At 41.0% G+C, this 9,542-nt stretch overlaps 1 protein-coding gene across 1 annotated transcript; it reads right to left on the bottom strand.

Moving 5' to 3' along the window:
• Window positions 1–636: 636 nt before the first annotated feature.
• On the bottom strand, window positions 637–4,170 carry Ass (argininosuccinate synthase). Its single transcript, XM_073988638.1, has 3 exons — window positions 3,627–4,170; window positions 3,093–3,575; window positions 637–1,035 (listed from the first exon to the last, which is right to left on the bottom strand). Exons 1-3 carry the CDS (start codon window positions 4,038–4,040, stop codon window positions 703–705), a joined length of 1,230 nt encoding a protein of 409 aa, XP_073844739.1. The 5' UTR covers window positions 4,041–4,170; the 3' UTR covers window positions 637–702.
• Between the last annotated feature and the right edge of the window lie 5,372 nt (window positions 4,171–9,542).

Genomic DNA, 9,542 nt, shown 5'->3' with positions numbered 1-9,542 from the left:
ACCGTTTTGCTGCTGTTTTTTTTTTATTCTCCCTACTGAACTTTGCTGCCAGATTAAAAGGTACTGACAAAGCACTTTTTGAACAACAAAAAACAGCAAATAACCCAACGGATGAAAACAACAAAAACTGAGTCAAAGAAGGCGTTAAAAGTTTCACCACACACATCAACGCAATATAATAAAAGACTTGGTGGAACAGGAAGCAGGGCTCGCACATAGTTAACTAGAACTATAGTTCGAGTGGAAGTGTAGGAGGGGGAATGTAATGATTTTCGTACACCAATCAAGTATTTGATTGATTACGTGACGATTGGAATATACACAAAAATATTGAACGCTTCAAGAAGTAACAACAACAACAAAATGGCAAAGTCAAACCCCAGAATTCATTCTGTTGCTACTGCCATCCATAAAAAAATTTCCAATGAATTTTTGTGCTCAATAAAAAAGTATTACAACAATGATGACGACCGACCATCACCATATAGAAGAAACCAAACTAACATCATCATCCATCCGTTTCCCCTTTTTTTTCTCGTCCACACATTCAACAAACTAGAAATTTCCAATAAAGAAAAAAACTTTCTTTGCCCTTAGCATTTTAACCCAAAACAAAAAGAAAAAAACTACAAAAACTGCAAGTTAACAATAGTTGGCAATTGTTGCAAGTTCTCATCCTTTTTTTGCTGCTCTCTATCTTTATTACTTTTTAACTTCATATGCTCCAAATGCTCGTACATGTTCTCTAAGGCGTACCGAATTGATGGCAATAAAACCGGAAGCATCACGTGGCACATAACCACCATGGACATCCATTGACACCAATTCTTGATTGTACAATGCATTGTCTGTGGTGGCCTTGCGAGCAACAGCAATACAATAACCAGGTCTCAATTCCATTGTCACTTGTCCATTAACATTGACTTGGGACAATTCCAAGCATTGGCGTACATAATTGGCTTCAGGACTAAACCAGAAACCATTGTAAACATAATCAGCCATACGATCACGAAGATATTGTTTGCAGCGCAGCACCTGTAAGTGAAAGAGAGGGAGGAGGAATTAATTGGTGGTTGTCTGAGTGTCATAAAGTATAAATGATACAATTCTCAAAAAATTTTTAGAAAAACTTCACGTTAAAGATTTTCAAGGGATGCCTTGACAAGTCGTTCAAAATGCACCTCCAAGCTTCCGGAGCTACAAACCAACCTTCAAAGTGGTTGATGAAATAATAGGATCTTTATACAGAATGAAATATCTTGGGATTATGAGGTATATGTGCACATAAAAAAGGTTTTTTTGGAACCACAATTTCTTAAGAAACACACTTTCCCTAAGAAAGGGTCTTTAGAACACTTTCCCTAAGAAATGGTCTTCAGAAGCACACTTTCCCTAAGAAATGGTCTTTAGAAGCGCCCTTTCCATAGGAAGGGGTCTTTAGAAGCATCCGTTCCCTAAGAAAGTGTCTTTAGAAGCACACTTTTCCTAAAAAAGGTCTATAGAAGGACCCTTTCGCCAAAAAGGGTCTATAGATGCACCCTTTCGCCGAAAAGGGTCTTTGGAAGCACCCTTTCTCCAAGAAGGGTCTTCCGAAGCAACCTTTCCCTTAGAAAGCATCTTTAGAAGCTTCATTTCGCTAAGAGAGTGTCTTTAGAAGCTCCATTTCCCTAAGAGAGTGTCTTTAGAAGCACCCTTTCCCTTAGAAAGCATCTTTAGACGCACCATTTCCCTAATAGAGTGTCTTTAGAAGCACACTTTCCCTTAGAAAGCATCTTTAGAAACACCATTTCCCTAAGAGAGTGTCTTTTAGAAGCACCCTTTCCCTAAGAAAGGTCTTTAGAAGCAACCTTTCCCTAAGAAATGTCCTTTAGAAGCACCCTTTTTCTAAGAAAAGGTCTTTAGAAGCACCCTTTCCTAAGAAAAGGTCTTTAGAAGCACCCTTTCCTAAGAAACGTTCTTTAGAAGCACCCCTATCCTAAGAAAAGGTCTTTATAAGCACCCTTTCCTAAGAAACGTTCTTTAGAAGCAGAATTTTCCTAAGAAATTTTCTTTAGGTCTTCAGAAGCACCCTTTCCCTAAGAAAGGGTCTTTAGAAGCACGCTTTTCATAGGAAGGGGTCTTTAGAAGCACGCTTTCCCTAACAAAGGGTCTTAAGAAGCACACTTCCCTAAGAAAGGGTCTTTAGTAGCACTCTTTCCCTAACAAAGGGTCTTAAGAAGCACACTTTCCCTATGAAAGGGTCTTTGGAAGCACTCTTTCGATAGGAAGGAGTCTTCAGAAGCACACTTTCCCTATGAAGGAGTCTTCAGAAGCACCCTTTCCAAAGGAAGGGGTCTTTAGAAGCATCCTTTCCATAGGAAGGGTCTTTAGAAGCACCCTTTCCAAAGGAATGGGTCTTTAGAAGCATCCTTTCCATAGGAAGGGGTCTTTAGAAGCAAGAATCACCCCTTTCCCTAATAAAGGGTCTTAAGAAGTACACTTTCCCTAATAAGGAAGGGGTCTTTAGAAGCACCATTCCCCTAAGAAAGGAACTTTTGAAGCACCCTTTCCCTAAGAAAGGGTCTTTGGAAGAAAGTAATCAGGATTCCTCATTCAGGTGGCCCTGGTATATCACAAATGAAAATTAAATTAATTCGAAAATGTGCTCGACCTATTTTATTCTTTTATCAAATGAAAGCAGGCGAGGCTTCTTATGTAGCTAGGCCTTCAAGGTCCAAACTCAACTAGCTCGTCGATTGCTTTGTTTGTTTCTTATGTGTCAATTCCGCCATCGTTCTCCTCTATAATTTTGCTTCGAAAAGCGAAGAAAACGAGATAAGATTGATTGAAGACCTCGTTACATACGAAGCCTCGCCGGCTGTCTTTCTTGTCTTGCTTCATTTCTGACATATGTAATGTAAATAAAACAATGAAGAAGAAAGGGGCAACATAGTTCGAAATTGGCTCGGCCTTCTTTATTCTTTTATTTTTATTATGTTAAAAATGAAGCAGGCGAGGCAGCTTATGTACCGAGGCCTTGAGTTTTGGCCTTAAAGATCTCATATTTCAAACATTCTTTAAGAAAAATGTCCCCATTTCACCTCTCCACTTACCTCTCTATCCAGGCAAAATACTTCCAAATCCTGATGCGCCTTAAACAACACCGTACCGCCGGGAGTTTCATATACACCTCTCGATTTTAAACCGACATAACGATTTTCCACAATATCAATACGACCAATGCCATAGGATCCGGCCACATAATTTAAGATTTCCAATATCTCCAAAGGAGATTGCGGCTTGTCATTCAGCATAACAGGCAACCCCTTTTCAAAGGTTATGGTGATGCGCATTGATTCTTTGGGTGCCTGGGTCAAGGGATTTTTGGTCATTTCATATAACGACTCGGGAGCAATGTGATTGGGATCTTCCAACACCCCCGATTCATAGCTAATGTGTAGAATATTGGCATCTGTGCTCCAGGGAGTGGCAGGCTTGGCAGTCACCGGGATATTATGCAGTTTGGCATATTCAATTAAATCCAAACGGCCCTGGAATTGTTGGCAAAATTCATCGTCTCTCCAAGGGGCAATGATCTGAAAATGTACATGTTATTAAGTTCCCAAGATTTCTATCACATAACTTACCTTAATCTCCGGCATTAGTGCATAGGCACACAATTCAAAACGCACCTGATCATTACCCTTACCCGTGGCACCATGTGCTATGTACTTAGCCTGATATTTCTTGGCTGCCTCTACCAAAGCCACTGAAATACATGGTCTAGCCAGCGATGTTCCCAATAGATAACGTTCCTCATAGATAAGACCCATTTGTATTGCCGGCCATATATAATTGCGTACAAAATCTTCTTTAACATCTTTCACCACCACATCTTTGGCACCAATTTTCAAAGCTTTCTCTTTGGCTGCCTCGAAATCTTCTTTTTGGCCAACATCAGCCATTAGACAAATAACTTCATAGCCTTTCTCCAGCAACCATTTCAGTATACACGATGTATCCAAACCACCGGAATAGGCTAAAATTACTTTCTCAGCCATCTTAACAATGGAATTTGATGTGTGCCAAGTTAGAGATTTAGAATGAAACTAATTTCCAGTCGATTCTAACATTAGTTTATTTTTTCAAGAGATAATACAGCTATCATCATCTAAGGCCGCAGCAGCCAATGCTGCTGCTGGGGACTGATAAGAAAACTTTGTTTCTTTACTTTTGATTTTCTGAGATTCAAGTTTAAGGTTTTCTAATCTGCTATAGAAAAAGAAAACTACTAAAATGTATTCGCATGTAATGACAAGTGTTTTAAAAACAATGATTTCAGGGGGGGGGGGGGGGCAGGACCCGGTAGAAGGATTTTAGAAGCACCTTTTCCGTAGGAAAGGGTCTTTAGAAGCACCTTTTCCTTAGGAAAGGGTCTTTAGAAGCACCCTTTCCCTAGGAAAGGGTCTTTAGAAGCACCCCTCCTCTAGGAAAGGGTCATTAGAAGCAGCCTTTTCTAGGAAAGGGTCTTTAGAAGCACATTTTTCTATGGAAAGGCTGTATAGAATTACCCTTTCCACCCTTACCCTAGAAAAGGGCCTATAGAAGCACCCTTTCACTAGGAAATAGTCTACAGAAGCACCCCTTCTCTGTTAAAGGGTCTTAAGAAGCACCTTAAGATCCACTTTCCCTAGGAAAGGGTCTTTAGAAGCACCCTTTCCCTAAGAAAGGGTCTTCAGAGGCATCTTAAGAAACACATTCCTATGAAAAGGGTGCCTCCAAAGACCCTTTCATATGGAATGGTTGCTTCTATAGACCCTTTTCTATGGGAATAATGCTCCAGTAGACCCTTTGTACAGAATGGGTACTTCGGAAAAAAACCGATTTCTACAGAAAGGCTACTTCAAAAGGTCCGTTTTCTACAGAAGGAGTGCTTCAGAAAACCCTTTCCTATGAAAAGGCTGATTCTAATGAACCTTTCCTATGGAATGGGTGCTTCTAAAGTACCTTTCCTATGGAAAGGGTGCTTCTAAAGTACCTTTCCTATGGAAAGGGTGCTTCTAAAGTACCTTTCCAATGGAAAGGGCGCTTCTAAAGTACCTTTCCTATGGAAAGGGTGCTTCTAAAGTACCTTTCCTATGGAAAGGGTGCTTCTAAAGTACCTTTCCTATGGAAAGGGTGCTTCTAAAGTACCTTTCCTATGGAAAGGGTGCTTCTAAAGTACCTTTCCTATGGAAAGGGTGCTTCTAAAGTACCTTTCCTATGGAAAGGGTGCTTCTAAAGTACCTTTCCTATGGAAAGGGTGCTTCTAAAGTACCTTTCCTATGGAAAGGGTGCTTCTAAAGTACCTTTCCTATGGAAAGGGTGCTTCTAAAGTACCTTTCCTATGGAAAGGGTGCTTCTAAAGTACCTTTCCTATGGAAAGGGTGCTTCTAAAGTACCTTTCCTATGGAAAGGGTGCTTCTAAAGTACCTTTCCTATGGAAAGGGTGCTTCTAAAGTACCTTTCCTATGGAAAGGGTGCTTCTAAAGTACCTTTCCTATGGAAAGGGTGCTTCTAAAGTACCTTTCCTATGGAAAGGGTGCTTCTAAAGTACCTTTCCTATGGAAAGGGTGCTTCTAAAGTACCTTTCCTATGGAAAGGGTGCTTCTAAAGTACCTTTCCTATGGAAAGGGTGCTTCTAAAGTACCTTTCCTATGGAAAGGGTGCTTCTAAAGTACCTTTCCTATGGAAAGGGTGCTTCTAAAGTACCTTTCCTATGGAAAGGGTGCTTCTAAAGTACCTTTCCTATGGAAAGGGTGCTTCTAAAGTACCTTTCCTATGGAAAGGGTGCTTCTAAAGTACCTTTCCTATGGAAAGGGTGCTTCTAAAGTACCTTTCCTATGGAAAGGGTGCTTCTAAAGTACCTTTCCTATGGAAAGGGTGCTTCTAAAGTACCTTTCCTATGGAAAGGGTGCTTCTAAAGTACCTTTCCTATGGAAAGGGTGCTTCTAAAGTACCTTTCCTATGGAAAGGGTGCTTCTAAAGTACCTTTCCTATGGAAAGGGTGCTTCTAAAGTACCTTTCCTATGGAAAGGGTGCTTCTAAAGTACCTTTCCTATGGAAAGGGTGCTTCTAAAGTACCTTTCCTATGGAAAGGGTGCTTCTAAAGTACCTTTCCTATGGAAAGGGTGCTTCTAAAGTACCTTTCCTATGGAAAGGGTGCTTCTAAAGTACCTTTCCTATGGAAAGGGTGCTTCTAAAGTACCTTTCCTATGGAAAGGGTGCTTCTAAAGTACCTTTCCTATGGAAAGGGTGCTTCTAAAGTACCTTTCCTATGGAAAGGGTGCTTCTAAAGTACCTTTCCTATGGAAAGGGTGCTTCTAAAGTACCTTTCCTATGGAAAGGGTGCTTCTAAAGTACCTTTCCTATGGAAAGGGTGCTTCTAAAGTACCTTTCCTATGGAAAGGGTGCTTCTAAAGTACCTTTCCTATGGAAAGGGTGCTTCTAAAGTACCTTTCCTATGGAAAGGGTGCTTCTAAAGTACCTTTCCTATGGAAAGGGTGCTTCTAAAGTACCTTTCCTATGGAAAGGGTGCTTCTAAAGTACCTTTCCTATGGAAAGGGTGCTTCTAAAGTACCTTTCCTATGGAAAGGGTGCTTCTAAAGTACCTTTCCTATGGAAAGGGTGCTTCTAAAGTACCTTTCCTATGGAAAGGGTGCTTCTAAAGTACCTTTCCTATGGAAAGGGTGCTTCTAAAGTACCTTTCCTATGGAAAGGGTGCTTCTAAAGTACCTTTCCTATGGAAAGGGTGCTTCTAAAGTACCTTTCCTATGGAAAGGGTGCTTCTAAAGTACCTTTCCTATGGAAAGGGTGCTTCTAAAGTACCTTTCCTATGGAAAGGGTGCTTCTAAAGTACCTTTCCTATGGAAAGGGTGCTTCTAAAGTACCTTTCCTATGGAAAGGGTGCTTCTAAAGTACCTTTCCTATGGAAAGGGTGCTTCTAAAGTACCTTTCCTATGGAAAGGGTGCTTCTAAAGTACCTTTCCTATGGAAAGGGTGCTTCTAAAGTACCTTTCCTATGGAAAGGGTGCTTCTAAAGTACCTTTCCTATGGAAAGGGTGCTTCTAAAGTACCTTTCCTATGGAAAGGGTGCTTCTAAAGTACCTTTCCTATGGAAAGGGTGCTTCTAAAGTACCTTTCCTATGGAAAGGGTGCTTCTAAAGTACCTTTCCTATGGAAAGGGTGCTTCTAAAGTACCTTTCCTATGGAAAGGGTGCTTCTAAAGTACCTTTCCTATGGAAAGGGTGCTTCTAAAGTACCTTTCCTATGGAAAGGGTGCTTCTAAAGTACCTTTCCTATGGAAAGGGTGCTTCTAAAGTACCTTTCCTATGGAAAGGGTGCTTCTAAAGTACCTTTCCTATGGAAAGGGTGCTTCTAAAGTACCTTTCCTATGGAAAGGGTGCTTCTAAAGTACCTTTCCTATGGAAAGGGTGCTTCTAAAGTACCTTTCCTATGGAAAGGGTGCTTCTAAAGTACCTTTCCTATGGAAAGGGTGCTTCTAAAGTACCTTTCCTATGGAAAGGGTGCTTCTAAAGTACCTTTCCTATGGAAAGGGTGCTTCTAAAGTACCTTTCCTATGGAAAGGGTGCTTCTAAAGTACCTTTCCTATGGAAAGGGTGCTTCTAAAGTACCTTTCCTATGGAAAGGGTGCTTCTAAAGTACCTTTCCTATGGAAAGGGTGCTTCTAAAGTACCTTTCCTATGGAAAGGGTGCTTCTAAAGTACCTTTCCTATGGAAAGGGTGCTTCTAAAGTACCTTTCCTATGGAAAGGGTGCTTCTAAAGTACCTTTCCTATGGAAAGGGTGCTTCTAAAGTACCTTTCCTATGGAAAGGGTGCTTCTAAAGTACCTTTCCTATGGAAAGGGTGCTTCTAAAGTACCTTTCCTATGGAAAGGGTGCTTCTAAAGTACCTTTCCTATGGAAAGGGTGCTTCTAAAGTACCTTTCCTATGGAAAGGGTGCTTCTAAAGTACCTTTCCTATGGAAAGGGTGCTTCTAAAGTACCTTTCCTATGGAAAGGGTGCTTCTAAAGTACCTTTCCTATGGAAAGGGTGCTTCTAAAGTACCTTTCCTATGGAAAGGGTGCTTCTAAAGTACCTTTCCTATGGAAAGGGTGCTTCTAAAGTACCTTTCCTATGGAAAGGGTGCTTCTAAAGTACCTTTCCTATGGAAAGGGTGCTTCTAAAGTACCTTTCCTATGGAAAGGGTGCTTCTAAAGTACCTTTCCTATGGAAAGGGTGCTTCTAAAGTACCTTTCCTATGGAAAGGGTGCTTCTAAAGTACCTTTCCTATGGAAAGGGTGCTTCTAAAGTACCTTTCCTATGGAAAGGGTGCTTCTAAAGTACCTTTCCTATGGAAAGGGTGCTTCTAAAGTACCTTTCCTATGGAAAGGGTGCTTCTAAAGTACCTTTCCTATGGAAAGGGTGCTTCTAAAGTACCTTTCCTATGGAAAGGGTGCTTCTAAAGTACCTTTCCTATGGAAAGGGTGCTTCTAAAGTACCTTTCCTATGGAAAGGGTGCTTCTAAAGTACCTTTCCTATGGAAAGGGTGCTTCTAAAGTACCTTTCCTATGGAAAGGGTGCTTCTAAAGTACCTTTCCTATGGAAAGGGTGCTTCTAAAGTACCTTTCCTATGGAAAGGGTGCTTCTAAAGTACCTTTCCTATGGAAAGGGTGCTTCTAAAGTACCTTTCCTATGGAAAGGGTGCTTCTAAAGTACCTTTCCTATGGAAAGGGTGCTTCTAAAGTACCTTTCCTATGGAAAGGGTGCTTCTAAAGTACCTTTCCTATGGAAAGGGTGCTTCTAAAGTACCTTTCCTATGGAAAGGGTGCTTCTAAAGTACCTTTCCTATGGAAAGGGTGCTTCTAAAGTACCTTTCCTATGGAAAGGGTGCTTCTAAAGTACCTTTCCTATGGAAAGGGTGCTTCTAAAGTACCTTTCCTATGGAAAGGGTGCTTCTAAAGTACCTTTCGTATGGAAAGGGTGCTTCTAAAGTACCTTTCCTATGGAAAGGGTGCTTCTAAAGTACCTTTCCTATGGAAAGGGTGCTTCTAAAGTACCTTTCCTATGGAAAGGGTGCTTCAAAAGGACCTTTCCTATGGAAAGGGTGCTTCTAAAGTACCTTTCCTATGGAAAGGGTGCTTCTAAAGTACCTTTCCTATGGAAAGGGTGCTTCTAAAGTACCTTTCCTATGGAAAGGGTGCTTCTAAAGTACCTTTCCTATGGAAAGGGTGCTTCTAAAGTACCTTTCCTATGGAAAGGGTGCTTCTAAAGTACCTTTCCTATGGAAAGGGTGCTTCTAAAGTACCTTTCCTATGGAAAGGGTGCTTCTAAAGTACCTTTCCTATGGAAAGGGTGCTTCTAAAGTACCTTTCCTATGGAAAGGGTGCTTCTAAAGTACCTTTCCTATGGAAAGGGTGCTTCTAAAGTACCTTTCCTATGGAAAGGGTGCTTCTAAAGTACCTTTCCTATGGAAAGGGTGCTTCTAAAGTACCTTTCCTATGGGAAGGGTGCTTCTAAAGTA

The sequence above is a fragment of the Musca autumnalis genome, unplaced genomic scaffold (genome assembly GCF_047663935.1).
Source record: "Musca autumnalis isolate F117 unplaced genomic scaffold, ASM4766393v1 scaffold_5, whole genome shotgun sequence".
Classification (NCBI taxonomy): domain Eukaryota; kingdom Metazoa; phylum Arthropoda; class Insecta; order Diptera; family Muscidae; genus Musca; species Musca autumnalis.
Note: the sequence above shows the minus strand (reverse complement) of the source record. Positions and strands in the feature narration are given on the sequence as shown.

Coding starts and splice junctions, on each gene's coding strand:
- Ass (XM_073988638.1), bottom strand. CDS start 4,040: ATGGCTGAGAAAGTAATTTTAGCCTATTCCGGTGGTTTGGATACATCG. Junction 3,576..3,626: donor CACTAATGCCGGAGATTAAG/GTAAGTTATGTG, acceptor GTACATTTTCAG/ATCATTGCCCCTTGGAGAGA. Junction 1,036..3,092: donor TATTTTGCCTGGATAGAGAG/GTAAGTGGAGAG, acceptor TTTCACTTACAG/GTGCTGCGCTGCAAACAATA.